This window comes from Eretmochelys imbricata, chromosome 6 (genome assembly GCF_965152235.1).
Source record: "Eretmochelys imbricata isolate rEreImb1 chromosome 6, rEreImb1.hap1, whole genome shotgun sequence".
Lineage (NCBI taxonomy): Eukaryota > Metazoa > Chordata > Testudines > Cheloniidae > Eretmochelys > Eretmochelys imbricata.
The window spans coordinates 66210725-66227256 of record NC_135577.1 but is presented as its reverse complement, the minus strand read 5'-3'; the positions used below and the strand labels follow the sequence as shown (position 1 = coordinate 66227256).

Sequence of the window (16532 nt, the reverse complement as noted above, 5' to 3'; positions counted from 1 at the left end):
ATTTAAACTCAGCACCAGATTGCTGGAATCCCATATTTGCCCATCCCCTCTGCTTTTTGAAACTTCCCTGCAGAGGGAGTATCATGTTCATAATGCTTGCCCTGCAGCACTCATAGAAGCAGCGGCTGCAGAATGAGACTGTTGAGGGACCTGGTAAATTTCATTCTGCTGCTACTCCTGGATGAGGAAAAAAGACCAATGTATGATCTGTTGCTGGAGCTGCTTCTTCAGAGATACAAGAGAGACAGACTACTTCTTAGACAATGTCCTGTTGAACCCCTTGATACTATCACCTTAAACCTCTGCATCTGTCTCATAAGACTGAATGACATGACAGAACAGTGTATGGTATGTTGGGTTGATATTGCCTTCTAATGTATTATGTCACATCAGTTGCTAAATAAAAAGCAGGACATGATTCATATTCCAACTTCACATCACTTAAAAATTTCCCTTATGGCTTAAATCAGATTTGGTGCTTCCTTCCCTTCTTTTGTGTTGCTGTCAGCGATAAGTGGCTGCCCTCTTTCATTCCAGAGGTATTTCAGTAGTAGATGAAGTAATAGCTATAATTTGAAAAGTGCTGTGGGATGTTTCTGAATGAATGTTAAATAAACAGTAAATTATGAATGGTACATCAGTTCATGTACAGTAGGACCTAGTTGTATGACATGCTCTTTAGTGTCAACAGATGTCCAGTACAGACACATCTACTTGGTTCAAGACACTTCAGGTTTTTCCAAACATGGGTGCCAGCTCGCCTGGGGATAAGGTCTGGGATGGTGTTTCACTGCCAAGCCTTTCCTTAACCACAGAATGGGAAAAAACCTCTAAAAGCTGAACTTCCATAAATAAAGTTGCAGCATCAAACACTGGTTAGCTGATATGTCACCACTGCTGGCAGAAGTGCCTCTTGTGGGAGTACTCGTTCTTGTGGTAACATCATAGATAATGGTTAATGTTCAAAACCCAGTACAGCTGCTGCTAAGTCAGATTTTTCAGACCCCCTGTGACGAGGTCCACTGACTACAGTGGTGCCTCCTGCTGACCATCATGGGGATTAGTTCTGCCAGCCAGTGCACCCTCTCCAGGTGATTGCCTCTCCCGTCATCTTCTCTGCCTGCAGACCTGCCTCAGTCCAAGTCCTCTTCATGACTCGGCCATCTGTATTTCCTCCTTCCAGGATGGGTACTACTGTTCAGCCATTTCCCCAGTGGAATGAGGTTAATTAGGGGACCTGAGCCCACCTAATACGCTGGGTCCTGACCCAGGGACCCTGCAGATAGCAGCCCCCAACTGGGTCTCCTTAACTTCCTTCAGTGGTGCTTCATTTCCATGGACCACTTCCCCTTGGCCCCAGCACCTTCTCCCTCTTCTCAGGGCATTCAGCCAGTAAGTCTCAGCAGCCAGCCAGAATCTCCTTGTTCCCCTGGTCCCTGCCAGCGACTGTTCTGTCCAAGGTGCTACCTTTGTTGCATCTTGCTGGGAACACAGTTCTCACTCCTTGGGCTCCCCTCAGTAACTCACTCTTCTCTGCCCTATATTCCTTTGGTACTAGCTGTCTGAACCCCGATTGGCTGCTCCATGCAGTCTCCCTCCAATTGGCTGCTTCCTGTGCAGCTTCCCTAGGCTGCTAGGAGGACTCACCTCCCCTGCTTCTTTCTGGGAGGAGGTGTGGCAGGCCCCCAAGGCCTCTATTAATCACTAGGGTGTGTGATGAACACTCCCTCACACCCCTACAGACCTGCCAGGTCTATTTTCCCCTCTTTCCACTGCCATATTGCCCTTTCTACTACTAGACCTGCTTTCCCCCCCCCACCCCCCCGATACCTGTTTCAAGGTTTATTGCAGAAGGATTTCATAGGAAATCAGAAAATCATTTGTATTTAAAACAACAAAGAAGGCAGGGCCTGATAGTGTTTTTAAAGTCCTCCTCTTCTGTTTCCCTAACTTCTCTCATAATTTAAAGGATCCAGATGTAGATTACCCAGACTCTCTCACAAGACTTAATTCAAAGAAAATATTTTTCTCCCCTTTTTCTGAAAACCCCCTCACATTTCTGAGCTATCCACATTGCATTCTGAGATTTGTTAGGCCGACTACTAGGGACCATGCTGGAATTTTTGTCAGAAAACAAACACTTCTTAGCAGGAATAAATGGTAATGGCTTTTATTTATTTTTTTTTTAAATTCCAGACTCAAGTCTAAGACCTTAAGATGTAATTATTGGTGTCTAAGAACACAGTATTGTTGAAAACTGCTTGACTTTCTGCATTTCTTATGGAAATTATTTTCAGGGTTAATGAAATCCTTAAACTAGGGTAGTACTAATGGGCATTCCTCCTTCCCATTGCATGGGGCTTATTGTCATGAAAAAGAGAACAGGACTAATACTGAAAGGCTGGCATGTCAATGTACATACTTATTTTTAGATTTATATACATGACACCTAGCTAGCCCTCTGCTCCCCATAAAACAATCAGCTCTCCACATTGCATTTTTGTAACAGCATAACTTTAAAATGGAGTGGCATCTGGTTTTGAAGTTTTGTACCTGAGTGTATGCAGTTATATGAAATTTATGCAAAAACATAATTTGGCAGGTTTATTACCCCCTCTCCCCAGTTAGGTTGTTGGGTGTCACTACACATCCTTCTTTAAGGTTCAGTAGCATATTACAGGAAAGAGCTAGCATCCCTCCCACTCATCCCCCAAATAATCAGTACTCAAGTATTTTGCAAGAGTGGTATAACAAAATACTTATTTCTGGAGCACCACATTTAATCATAAATCAGTCCATATCGTTAAATTGCCACAGAAGTTACTTCTACAGGCTTGATCAGAAAGACCACAAATTGCTCTGCCTTCAGAGCAAAAAGTATAGCCTAGCCACTTCTTTGACCTAGCCATCCCAAATCAATACAAGCATATAAAAGCTATTTCCTTTTGGGGGATGGAGAGGTGCAGAAATCCATCAAGGTGTGATTTGGAATTTAAGTACTTGAAAACTATAGTAATGAGCACAGTAAAAATACTTGGAAGACTAAATTCTGTCCAAAGAAAAAAATGTCCAGTCTTTGTACAGATCCACATAAAATAGAGCATGTAGCAAAATAGTCTTAGAAAGTTTAGATGGTGGAATTAAGAAACTTTTGCACAATTAAAAAAAAATATTTACTGCTCAAAATGAAAAGGGTAAACTGTTCATTTAAAAAGAGTGAAACCCAAATTGTTGCTAGATTGACTGTGCTTCTGTAAACTTTGACAAATCAGGAGCCCTGTCACATCCTCAGGGGAAAGGGAGGATGCCAAAACAGAACAGCTAAATTCAGGAAGAGGGGGCTGCACAGATTAATTCTGGGCAAACATCCGACAAAATCAGGTGGTCTGTCTACAGATGTGTACTAGTCCATTTAAATTTTTTCTTTGTTTGTAAATGTATTTATTTAGTATCCTTTATGTGTGGGGCAGTCTTGATAAATGAGAGCCATATGCCCTGTTTCTGCTTGAGGTTTATTAAAGTGTTTGTTATAGCCAAACACACACTTTCTGTCTCTCTCCCAATAGTTATGGTGTGCTCCTTTGGGAACTGCTAACTGGGGAGGTACCATTCCGAGGAATTGATGGTCTAGCAGTAGCATATGGAGTTGCCATGAATAAACTTGCCCTTCCGATCCCATCCACGTGCCCGGAACCTTTTGCCAAACTCATGGAAGGTAAGAGCCAATTGCAGTGGGAGAGAGAATGTTAATATATTTTTCTCGAGTGCTTTTGATGAGTGCCCGTTTTTGTAAGTTTCAGTAGCTCAGACCACAGAATTAGATGGTTTTACTCAGTGGACCATGTTATTACAGAAGCCAGACTGTCTGCTATGACAGTTACTGTATCAGAAGACCTCTAGGCTACAGAAATAAAAGCCTTTGTGAAGAGGGGAAGGGGATGTTTGTGTCTTGATTGTGGGTGATGAGCTTACACCAAACCCCCAGATCCAAATACCACCACATTGAGAAAAAAGAAAAGGAGTACTTGTGGCACCTTAGAGACTTAACATTTATTTGAGCATAAGCTTTCGTGAGCTACAGCTCACTTCCTCAGATGCATTCTGTGGAAAATACAGTGGGGAGATTTAGAGTATTTGAAATCTAAGTCTACTTCCAAATTTTGCAGCTTGAGCCTATTGCTAGCTAATACTATTATCACTATTCTATAATCAGAATGGTCTAGTGCAGAGGTCTTAAATCTCTGGGGTGCACTGCCCTAGAGGGGCACGGCTGGGGCCCTCACCAACCCCCACAGGGAGGGAGTGACTCCCTGGCCACACGCCCAGGGATTTGCCGCCAGCCACAGCTGCCAGCCCTCTGCTCAAGGTCCCGGGGCTCTGCACCCAGCCGCAGCTGTAAGCCTCTGCCCCTGGCCAAGGGTCCGCTCCTGACCCCAGATGCGGCCCCAGCCTCTGTCCCCTTGCCCCTGTCAGTGTTTCTCCCACCCCTCACCCCCCCCCCCCCAGAACCACAGCCCCACTCCCAGCTCCATGCGGTTGGGGGCACAGATAGGAGTAAGGGGGGGTGCGAGGTAAAAAGTTTGCGGACCACTGGTCTAGTGGATTGAACTCTTGGCTGGGGATCAGAAGGTCAGAGTTCTATTCCTGCTGTGCTGTTGACTTGGTGGGCCACATTAATGTATTTTGTAATCAATGGAATAGTACCTGCTTACAGTATTGACACAATAATTGAAATGAATGCATACTTGCAGTACACCAGTGGTGAAGTGGGCCTGGTATGTGACTTTTGATGGGTCACTTATCTCACAAAGGAGGGTTGTGAGGCTTAATGTGTATATAGTTCTCGTGCTAATCATCATCTGTGTCCCCCTCGATCTGGTAATGTCATACTCAAATTTGGGGGGGTGGGGGGATTTAAGCATGACTGACACGCTGAAAAGCCCCAGGTGGTTGAAGGTTTGTTTAAAAAAAAAATTAGTTTCCAGAGGTGAGTTATAGTATGAATATAGTACCAAAGGAAGGAATAAAATCTTTTGTAGGGTGCAATTCAGGTGATGGCCCCGATGGGTTCTCTGGCTATTTTAACTCTGCAAATGTCCCCTGAGCCATCCACTCCAGACCAATTCTTAATTTTTATCGAAATATGTATATAGAATTCTAGAAGAATGCTTAGAACTTCTATATTGTGCCTTACAGCTGAGGCTCTCATAGCGCTTTACAACTGTTACAGAATTAAACCTCACAACCCTCCTGTGAGTCTGGTAGTATTACCCCCACTTTACAGATTTGGGAAAACTGAGGCATAGAGAGGTGAAGTGACTTGTTCAGTGTCACCCAATGAGTTAGTGGCAGGGCTGGCAATAAATCCAGAGTATCTGACTCCCCCTGTTAGTGGGATAGACTTGCCTTTTACTTAAATAGGTGTCACTGAGAGGTTTGTCTGCTTCTGGAATACTTTTGTTTCTCTGTCCTTTGATACAGATTACAAACACAGTTCAATTAAAAATCTAGAATTCTGTGTTCTGTTTTGCTAAAACCATAAGCCATAGGATTACTTTCAATGGAAGTGCAGCTACAGTACATACATCTGCATTACTACAACTATGACCTTAAGTGACAGTCCGGTTACGAAATTGGGTAACCAACTTGTCGGGTGGATGGGATTACCAAAAAACCACTGTAAATGCACACTTGAAAGTATAGTAGCCACTAAGGATGGAAACAATGTAACTTGTTCACTGAGATTCCCCTGGTCAGATACACAGGACATGCTATGGGATCAATGGGAATCTGATAGTATGCCAGTGAATTTAAGTACATCGCAAAGAATGCAATGCAACAAGCTCAGTCTAAAAGAGCTAATGACAGCATCGAGCAGTCATAGTTTCAGTGCATTTTATACTGACAGTGTTTCTTAGGAGAAGGATTCAGAGTTTCTTAAAATCAAACATGGGTGTTGGTGGGGTGGAAAACATTGGGAGGTGTGAAATATTTCAACCCAATACCATAGAATAAGGGAATAAGAAAGCAATCACTTTCCTCCCCCGTCAGAATGGTTTGTCAAAAACACCATTTCCCTTCTTGGTGAACTCTGGTTCCTCTAATGCTGATTTTGCTTTTGAGTTACTGCCCTGGTGGTCTTTACTGAGATGACAAACCTGAACTTACAAATCTTTTCTCTGAAGAGGGCAAGTTACAACTGTCCTCATTAGTGCAGATAATGACAGTTCTAGGGCTGGGAAAATAAAAGCCATAGACCACCTACATAGTTATCAAGCTCACTCACTCATGCACTTGGCTGGTTGCAGTGCTTTGTTTTACACTGAGTCATGTTTGCTTTGCTATGCTTAAAAAGTGGGATAGAGGGGCACTTTATGCCCTTGACAAATTATGCCCTTGACAATTTTTCTATATTACCCATCATCACTAATTGGTCAGCATCAGGGAAGCTTCGACGCAGTTTTGGACATCCCTGATTCTGCACATAGATATAAGAGGCATCTTGTGAGCCATAAAAACAAAAATTTTCATTCTGTGTTGCTTTTGGGACCCAGATGTCTGAAGAACAGCATCCTGATGCACAGAATCTCAGTACAATAACTCCTCACTTAGTCGTCCCAGTTAACGTTGTCACATTGCTGATCAATTAAAGAACATGCTTGTTTAAAGTTGTGCAATTCTCCCTTATAAAGTCGTTTGGCAGCCGCCTGCTTTGTCCACTGCTTGCAGGAAGAGGAGCCTGTTGCAGCTAGCTCGTGGGGGCTTGGAACCAGGGTGAACCGGTAGCCCCCCATCAGCTCCCCGTTCCCCTAAGTTCCCTGTGCGGCAGCTGCCTAGCAGGCTATCAATTGCTGGTAGTTCAGCAGTCCCTCCCCAACTGCCATGTGTTGCTCCTGCCCTCTGCCTTGGATCTGCTCCCCCAGACTCCTGCTTGCTGTGCGGGGGGGGGGGGGGCTAACGTCAGGGTATCCCCCCTGCTCCTGCACCCCACTTACCCCATCTTCCACAGAGCAGGGGGATGCACGACAGGGCTCAGGATGGGGGGGAAGAGCTTCCTGGCAGCAGCTGCCATCTCATCTTGCTGATTAACGTAAAAAGGCAGAGTACTTAAGAGTCAGCTTACTTAAAGGAGCAATGCGTGTCTCTCTCACACACATGGGGTGTGTCTCTGTCTCCCCTCCCTCCATTTGTGCTGCCTTGTAGAGTGTGAGGCTACATTAACAACAATCAGTTAACCCTTGAGGGCTCAGCCAATTGCTAGTTCATCATTTAGCAGTAAGGCATCCTCTGGGGAAATATCCTACCCTCTGACTTCACCACCTCAACCAAGCGTCAATCACCATCGCTGTGTACCAGTATTAAATTTTGTTTAAAACTTATACTGTGTGTATGCGTTGTGGCAGAGCTCCGACCTTGTCCCCATGGGTCCCACGCTTCCAGGCAGTTTATGCTAGCTTCAGAGGCTCACTGCAACCCTCCACATAGCCCTTCTCTCTCTAGCACCAGGGGATACAGACTACTGAGCCCTTTTCATCATAAGCCAGCAAGGAGGCTGGTGAGAGAATTCCCACAGTTTCTGTTGCTCCTACGGCCTTATACCAAAACAGTTTAGCCTCCTCTCCTGACAGGGGCCTGTTTTCCCCTCCCAGGAGGTGTTTCTGTAATGGCGGGTTGAGGGGGAACCGGGGCCCACCCTCTACTCCAGGTTCCAGGCCAGGGGCCCTAATGGTAGTAGCTGTTGGCAGCCAATCTTTCACTGCCAGAGTTGCTGCATTTCCCTGGGTCACTTCCCCACAGCTCTCCTACTTTTCCCTTACCAATGACTTGAGAGTGTCTTCATTAACCAGCGCTTCATCGGCACTTGCTCTCCTCTGCCTGACTGGAGTGAGCCCTTTTACAGTATCAGAGGGGCCTTAATTAGTCAGGTGGTCACATTAGCCTAATGGCCTCACCTGACTCTTTGCAGGTTAATTGGAGTCAGGTGTTCTTATTAGCCTGGAGCAGCCCCTGCTCTGGTCAGTCAGGGAACAGAAAACTGTTAATCCAGTGGCCAGTATATCTGCCTTCTGCTACTTTGCTGTAGTGGGCGCTGTCCAGGGTCCTCTGCTCGGTGTCCCCGTCTGGTTCCCTTCGTTTGACCCTTTGACCGCACTCCTGTCCCTGTTGTTCATTAGTTGTCCCCCGTAATTACTTGGTTTTCCAGGTCCTGTGGAGACCCCCACCTTAGGCTGGGGGCTGATCCTTTAGCAGTGGGTGGGCTTTGCCCGCCCACTTCCTGGATCCCAATAAGGCTACTTTGCTGTACCCAACTGGCCTGGGTCTATCACAGTGTGTGTATATAATATATAGTCTTTTGTCCTAACCCCCCTGTTTACATTAATTCTTATGGGGAAATTGGATACATTACAATTGCTTAACATCGTTTTGCTTAAAGTCACATTTTTTCAGGAACATAACTACAATGTTAAGCAAGGAGTTACTGTATCAAAATTCCCAAATGGAGAATTGCAATAATTTCAAAATAAAAAAAATACAAAATCAGGATCCCAGCAGAGTCAAAAGGGATAAGAAATAGGAGTTCAGACTAATCCCTGGTGTAACTGTTAAATGAATAGAATTATTGCAGGGATGAATTTGGCTCATGATGTCTTCTAATCTAACTGGCAATTTTAAAATTATAAAGCATCAGTAGAATGTTAATGTTCTTAGAATGTTCTAAACTTCCCTTTTTATGGGGGAGAAAAAAAAAGCAGGCAATATCCCACTTTCTTGCACAACTTCTCTTGGTCATGTGGGAAGCCTGTGCTTCAGCCCCTGCAGGTACTGGTTAGAAGGGATGGTTACATTTACACATTGGGAAGGCCCCCTGCATTACAGCATCTGTATCTGCAACTGGGGGATTGAGGTTGTTGTACTCCGCCACATCTGGGACTATGGTCATGTGATAGGCCTTTCCTATCTGACTTTTTGTTGGGGCTTGGCATGAAGGAATTCTAGCATTAAAGGGAATAAGTGTATGACTCAGGCAGGAATCTATGAAGACTGCACTAGGAGACAAAATGTAGAATGAGCAACTAACATTTGCTGAGAAAGGGGGCCTACATTTGAGGTGAGGGGGTGGAATGATTGGGATTTTCCTCATCATGAGAGTTTCAGATCCTCCACTTAACATGATGGTATCTTTAAAAGCAGGATCTTGGTAATTTAAGAGTTTGGGATTTTATTATACACCATTCTCTATTTAATCTCTCTGGCCCACATTGCTATAGTACCTGAGCATCTTTTTTATACTGTTGCCTGTTAGGAGCTGCTAAGAATTGTACATGTTGTGGTAAGATGGTGCCTTAAATTCTGTATTTTGGGAGCTATATAATAGAACAAGTTACTGCATTTTGAGTTCACGTTTTGAAACGTGGCAGCTCAAATCTGGTTTAGATTAAGTGGGAAACGTTGCTTGTTCTTTGCTCATGTAAAACAAACAAACACCGCACAACTTGGTGTCAATGACCGACTGTGTCATGTATATTGCAGATGAGAATTGAAGATCTATAGGATATATTTTTCACTGCAAGGTTAGCTCAGGATCTTACTCAGTTGTTGCCCCTCACCTCCCTTTCATCCACACTCAGCCCTCTTAGCTGAGTTAAGTGGTTCTTTCAACCTCAACTAGCTGGCGTATCTGGGGGTATAGGTTAGAGCCCAGCTTTGCTTTCACTCAAACTGGTAACCTGCTCACTTTGCAGTGAGGTTGCAGGCTAAATCACAAGAGTGCTGATAGTCCTTCAAGCCTTCTCACAATTCCTTCTGTGTGCAGGAGGGCAGATAAGTTCTCCTACAATTCACTGGAAAAGAATCTGTGCTCTGCTAACTGCAGCAAAAAGAGCTATGAGACATTCTCACAGAAGTCACAGAGAGGCTGGAGACAGATATTAATACCTGGTGGCAGGGGCCCCCCTGGTGAGGGCCTTACGTGCTAATTGCATTTCTTGGGGGGAGAGATAGCTCAGTGGTTTGAGCTTTGGCCTGCTAAACCCAGGGTTGTGAGTTCAATCCTTGAGGGGGCCATTTAGGGATATGGGGCAAAAATTGGGGATTGGTCCTGTTTTGAGCAGGGGGTTGGACTAGTTGACCTCCTGAGGTCCCTTCCAACCCTGATATTCTATGATTCTAAGTCCTAGCAGCACAAATGGGGGAGCACAGCACCAATGAGGACACAGTAACTTGGGTATGGCTTTGTATTGTGGCTGCTCACCCCAGTCTAGGCTAATTTAAGTACCATTCACCCAATTAACTCTGCAGTAAAGTGCAGAAGAAGCTTGTACTAACCCTTGCTTCTCTATGCCGAGCTATGCTCTCAACAGCAAAATCAGTCTCTGTTCCATAACCACTTAGAGTTTTAAGCAAAGTATTTGGGGAAAATATTTATGCTGTGTGGTTTTTAACAAGCTTCGTAGTGTAGTTATCTATTAACTGAGTCAGTCTCTAACGGTATTTTATTTATTTAATATTTATATTTCAGTAGCATTTAGAAGCCACCAAATCAGGACATATTTAAAATGGCAGTCCCTGCCCCAAAGAGCGTAGTCTACAAGAGAAGACATGAGGATGAGGTTGGGGGATGGGAGAGGCAGGGTAACAAAAATGTGATAATGCACAATTCTTAGCCAGTCAGAAGGAGTAAACACAACTTGCCACCTGCTTAGTCTCTAACCTCCTTATTCTGATGTTTAACAACTTGCTTGCTTTTGTCCTGTTTTAGACTGTTGGAATTCTGACCCACACTCACGACCATCTTTCGCCAATATACTAGACCAGCTCACTACCATAGAGGAGTCTGGCTTCTTTGAAATGCCCAAAGATTCCTTCCACTCCTTGCAGGAAGACTGGAAACATGAGATCCAGGAGATGTTTGATCAGCTCAGGGCCAAAGAGAAGGTAAACAGGGAAAAACATTCCACTCTCATGTGATCTTGGACTGTGATCTTGTCTAGTTTCACAGCCTAAACAGTATCATCTTTGTGTGTTGGTTTCTTTTACTGGCATTTTTAATATGTACATAAAGGGGTTGGAATGGGAACAAAATAGGTTGTAGTACTCTTCCATGCTGTGTCCATATCTAAACCTTGTCTGCTTGTGACATCAAAATGAGAGTCCAGTCACAAATACTGAAGATTTTCCATAATATGGTAGTTCCTCTCCATTTTTCCATGTGTCACCTGGCAGTGAAATTGTTAACAATCATGACAAATGCATTATCATTAGGCTTATATGTCAACACCCAAATAATATGGAAGAGGCAGTTCACATTCTCAGAGCTATTGTTTCAAGCTGCCTGAAAATTCAAGCAAACATCAGTATTGGTTACACGATGGTCATCTTTTCAAGGTTTTGGTCACAACCACAAGGGCTAGAGACTTACATTTTTAAAAAAAATTATATTTCAGATACTGGAGCACAAGGTACATCTGTCAGCCCAATTTGATTCTTTGTAGGGAATTAGGTCAGCTCATCATGTAATCGGGAAGCTTTTAGAAATGTCAGTATGCCTGTGTTTTTAGGGGTCTCTTGACATAATCATGCTAGTAATGGTATTGACCTCTTTCTATCACCAATCATACAAGTTTCCCACTTAATTGATTTAGTTGGTATGGCACTAAATTTTGCAGTGCTGTTCTAGGTGTCAATTACACACGTACACTTAAAATGTACTGGATTTGGCCTGCACCATATGGCCTGCAGTATCAGTGACCAGATTGTGACACATGGAGCCTCTAATCTCTGTCCTCTCCAGGCTCTGATCTTGAGACCATAGGGATTGTCAACAGGCAAGAGCAACAGTAAAGACAAAATGAAAATAGCTTCAGAGGATGGATCAGTGAGAAGAGAAGCTCAAATAGATAGAGCTGTTGTACCCTGATTTGCCCCCTCCCCATTGCAGGAGTTCTCAGTGTGTCTGGAACTGATGCAAGGCCAGGGGAAAAGAAACACAGCTGGTGGCTGGCTCACTTAAAAGCTATCTGCCTTCCATATACTTTATGGTCTCTGCTACAAATAGTCATTGGAGTCACTGAAGCAGCTGTCGCCCGGCTACTCCCTACCCCGTTTCCTCTGTTTTCCTGGAATGCACCAGCAGGTCCCTTTGCCTTCCCTTTTCCGCCTTCCCCTTCTCCGTAGTAGCATTGAGCTCTCTAGTAAGTGTAAGAGAAACGCTGGGTGATTGAGTGTGGCAGCTGACTAAGTGGAGACAGCTATTAGAGGATAGTAAGGACAAGGGGATATCCGTCACCAAAAATGAAGGATGCTCAGTGAATGGGGGTGGAGTTCTCATGTACTGTCAGAAAAGTGAACATAAACTGCAGCAGCTCTGTTACTGCCCTTGTAGAACATCTGCTTACTATGGTCAATATAAAAAGGGGGGACGAAGTCTCCATCAGTGTATTACAATGGAGTGACTTAATATGTCCACCAGTTGGGCTGGTGGATATATGCCTAACCAAAGTTAAGGGAATGATGAGCTTATCTATAATGAAATTGTCACTTAAAGGTCAATTTGCTTTAGGCTCAAATGTTAATTTAGGGGTTGAGTGAGAAGGGGCTCTCTGTTGTTTTGTGTTTTTTAAACCAGCCAAAAAAAAAAAAAAAAAAAAAAACCTTTATGTAACTAGGAAAGTGTTAAGAACTTTTTTTAAATTACATGTGGTGGTGGTGTCCGTTGGTACACGTGGTACAACAGGATTATGTTAGTGCTTTAGAGGCAGAAAATGAATCCGCTCTAATTAGTCCAAGTTCAGTGTCCAGTCTTAGTGATCTGCAAACAGTAAACAAAACCATCAATTGTGAGAATTAAATTTTAAAATTATTTAAATGTGTAGTTTTTCTTAAATTTTTCAGATCAGGAACCGTCTGTTTGTACAGTGCATAGCACAGTGGGTCCCCAATCCCAATTGGAGCTTCTGGTGCTACTATTATAGAAGGAAAAATGTGAATCATCTATAGCATTTAGAAAAGGACATTTTGAAGAATACTTACTTTGACAACGAGTGTGTTTTTCTTTTTAATAAAGCTTATTATCAAGCTTGTAGGACGGTATTACAGATAACAGTGAGGTTACCAAAAAAAAAGACAGAAGAAAAGAAAGAGAAGGAAAGAGAGAGAGAGAGAAAATCAGTTTAAAAGTGTGTTTAAAATTTAACAGTATGCTTCCAAACCAAAAGGAATTAAAGTTGAACTCTTCAACTTTTACCTCTGCAGTGAAATTGACCAACTGGAGATAATTATTCTGTGATTTTCTGAAACCTTTTGTCCTTGTGGTGAGAAGGAAGGAATGTAATGGGGAGAGCAAAGGATTTAGAGATCTCAGGAACAATTAATTCCAATTGATCCATTTCATCAACAAAGGGCAAGGTGAAAAGTTAACTTTAAAGTCCTCCATGTTCACAGGGATGCTGCACCCTACCATGAATTGATAGGAACGACCTCTATATAATGAACATTTAAAAGGAAACCAATAAACCTCACTTCATCTCTCTTGATAATGTTATTGTATAGATTTGTGTTAGAGCTCATAGACTCAGTCTTTAAGGCCAGAAGAAACCATCGTGATCATCTAATCTGATGTCCTGCACATTACAGGCCGCAGAACCTCACTCACCCATTCCTGCAATAAACCCATAATCTCAGCTGAGTTACTGAAGTCCTCAAATAATGATTTAAAGACTTCAAGTTACAGAGAATTCACCATTTACTCTAATTCAAAGAGCAAGTGACCCAAGCATCAGAGAATGGCAGAGACCGTGGGGCTCTATTGCCTACTTGACCTGGGGGAAAATTCCTTCCCAACCTCAAATATGGCAGTCAGTTAGACCCTGAGTGTATCAATGAGACCCACCAACCAGATATCTGGGAAATAATTTACTGTAGTAATTCAGAGCCCTCCCTATCTATTGTCTCATCTCTGGCTATTGGAGAGATTTACTTCTAGCAGTTGCAGATTGTCTACGATGGCATGTAGCCTATCTCATCATACCATCCCCTCGACAAACTTACCAACCTCAGTCTTGAAACCATTTGGGTTTTTTGTCCCTGCTGTTTCCCTTGAAAGACTGTTCCAGATCTTCACTCCACTGATGATTAGGAACCTTCATCTAATTTCAAGCCTAAACTTGTTGATTGCCAGTTTATATCCATTTGTTCTGGTGCCAACATTGGCCCTTAACTTCAATAACTCCTCTCTTTTGTGTTTATCCCTCCTAATGTATCTATAGCGAGCAACCATATCTCCCCTCAGCCTTTGTTTTGTTAGGCTAAACAAACCAAGCTCCTTGAGTCTCCTCTCATAAGATAGGTTTTCCATTCCTCTGATCATCCTAGTAGCCCTTCTCTGCACCAGTTCCAATTTGAATTCATCTATCTCAACCATGGGAGACTGGAACTGTGCACAGAGTATTCCAGATGACGTCTCACCAGTGTTTTGTACAATGATACTAACACTTCCCTGTCTCTGTTGGAAATACCTCGCCTGATGCATCCTAGGATTGCATTAGCCTTTTTCACAGCCACATCACATTGGTGACTCTTAGTCATCTTGTGATCGACCAGTAGACCCAGGTCTTTCTCTTCCTCTGTCACTTCCAACTGATAGATCCCCTGCTAATAGCAAAAATTCTTGCAGTTAGTCCATAAAGGCATGTCCTTGCACTCTGCACTATTAAATTTCATCTCATTTCTATTATTCCAGTTTTCAGGGTCATTTTGTAGAATATTCCGGTCCTCCTCCACAGTGGCGGATTAGCCACTGGGCCGATGGGCCCCAGGGCCCTGGCCAACTGGGGGACTCTGGAAAAATGGGTGCCCCTGCAACCCAACCCTGCTCCCCGGCATGTTTCAGCTCACAGGGAGTGGACGGAGCAGCTTTTCCCTTATGCTCTGGGTCCTGCCTTAGCAGCTGGACACCACCTCCTGGGTCCTACTGCTAGCCTGTTTCCTCTACAACCGTGAGTGCCTGCGGAGAGGTAGGAGGGATGCAGAGCAAGGGAGGTGGGGTGAGGGGAAGGGAAGGAGAGAGGAAGGAGATGGGGAAGAGAAGGGGATACAGGAATGGGTGGGGGGAAGTAGGAGCCCAGCATGTGGCATTCTCTGGGCCACCAGCAGCTCCAGCAGGGAGGCAACCGCAGCAACACCAGAACAGGGACATTGCTGCAGCTGCCGATGCAGGAGTGATTGCCAGCAGCAGCTGGGGCTTCCCCTGTTACGCCATCCTGTCCCCCCCCAGCACCAGCAGCCCAGGTAGCACTGTAGGCGGAAAGCGAGAGCCAGTGAACCAAGGGGACTGGCTTCAGCGTGCATGTGTGCGTGTGTATGGGCGCGCTTTGCCCCCCTACCCCCACCCCCCCAAATATAGCAGTCAAACTACAACTATAGCCCTGGGACTGGAGGAGCTCCAGCTCCCTGCTGCGGGCCTCAGAGCCAGGGGAGCTCTCACTCCCAGGTGTGGTCTGGGGCCATGGCAGGGGGGAAGGGCACAGAGCTTCTCTGGTGTTGGGGCTGCAGTGGGGGGATTGAGGGACAGAAAGGAACAAGGTTGTGGAGCTCCTGGGGGAGAGGAGCAGAATAGGGCTGACTGTGTGTGGAACACAGCAGAGCGGTGCAGGGAGGGACAGATTGGGGTGGGACTGTGGGTGGGACTGTGGGTGGAAGGAGGGGTGAAGAGGGGCCCCCACTTGGTCTGGCCCAGGGCCCCACGAAACCTTAACCCGCCTCTACTCCTCCATATTGACAATACCTCCCAACTTTGAGTTATCTGCAAATTTTATTAGTCCACTTTTTTTTTTAGTCCACTTTATTGGCCACTTTTGTGCCAAGGTGATGAATGAAAATGTTAAATAAGATTAGTCCCAAGCCGGATACCTGAGGAACTCCACTAGTATCATCTCTCCACCTGACAGTTCACCTTTCAATATGACCCAGTATAGTCTCCCTTTTAACCAGTTCTTTATCCACCTTTCAATTCTCGTATCAATCCCCGTATTCTCAAATTTAACTAATAATTTCCCATGTAGAACTGTATCAAATGCCTTACTGAAATCCAGGTAGATTAGATCTACTGCATTTCCTTTGTCAAGAAAATTTGTGATCTTCTCAAAGAAAGAGATCACGTTGGTCTGCCACAATCTACCTTTTGTAAAACAATGTTGTATTTTATACCAGTTACCATTTACCTCTGTCCTTAACTACTTCATTTTTCAAAATTTGTTCCAAGACCTTGCATACAACTGAGGCCAAACTAATGGGCCTGTGGCTTCCTTTCTTAAAAATAGGTGCTATATTAGCAATATTCCAGTCACAGTGTGCAACCCCCAAGTTTATGGATTCATTAAAAATCCTTTGCTGTAGGGCTGGCAATTTCATGTGCCAGTTCCATTAATATTCTTGGATGGAGATCATCCAGGCCCGCCAATTTGGTCCTATAAACTTTTGGTCCTATAAGCTTCCACCTCATATGATTTCTACTTCCGTAAGCTTGTTATCATTAG

The 16532-nt window shown here is 44.2% G+C and overlaps 1 protein-coding gene across 1 annotated transcript in view; it reads left to right on the top strand.

The window, feature by feature from the left end:
• Nucleotides 1-16532, top strand: part of MAP3K9 (mitogen-activated protein kinase kinase kinase 9) — a 70511-nt gene that overhangs the window by 37218 nt on the left and 16761 nt on the right. The window contains exons 3-4 of the mRNA XM_077820254.1: nucleotides 3567-3715; nucleotides 10760-10935. Of these exons, the coding sequence (XP_077676380.1) occupies nucleotides 3567-3715; nucleotides 10760-10935 (325 nt within the window). The remainder of the gene's footprint in view (nucleotides 1-3566; nucleotides 3716-10759; nucleotides 10936-16532) is intronic.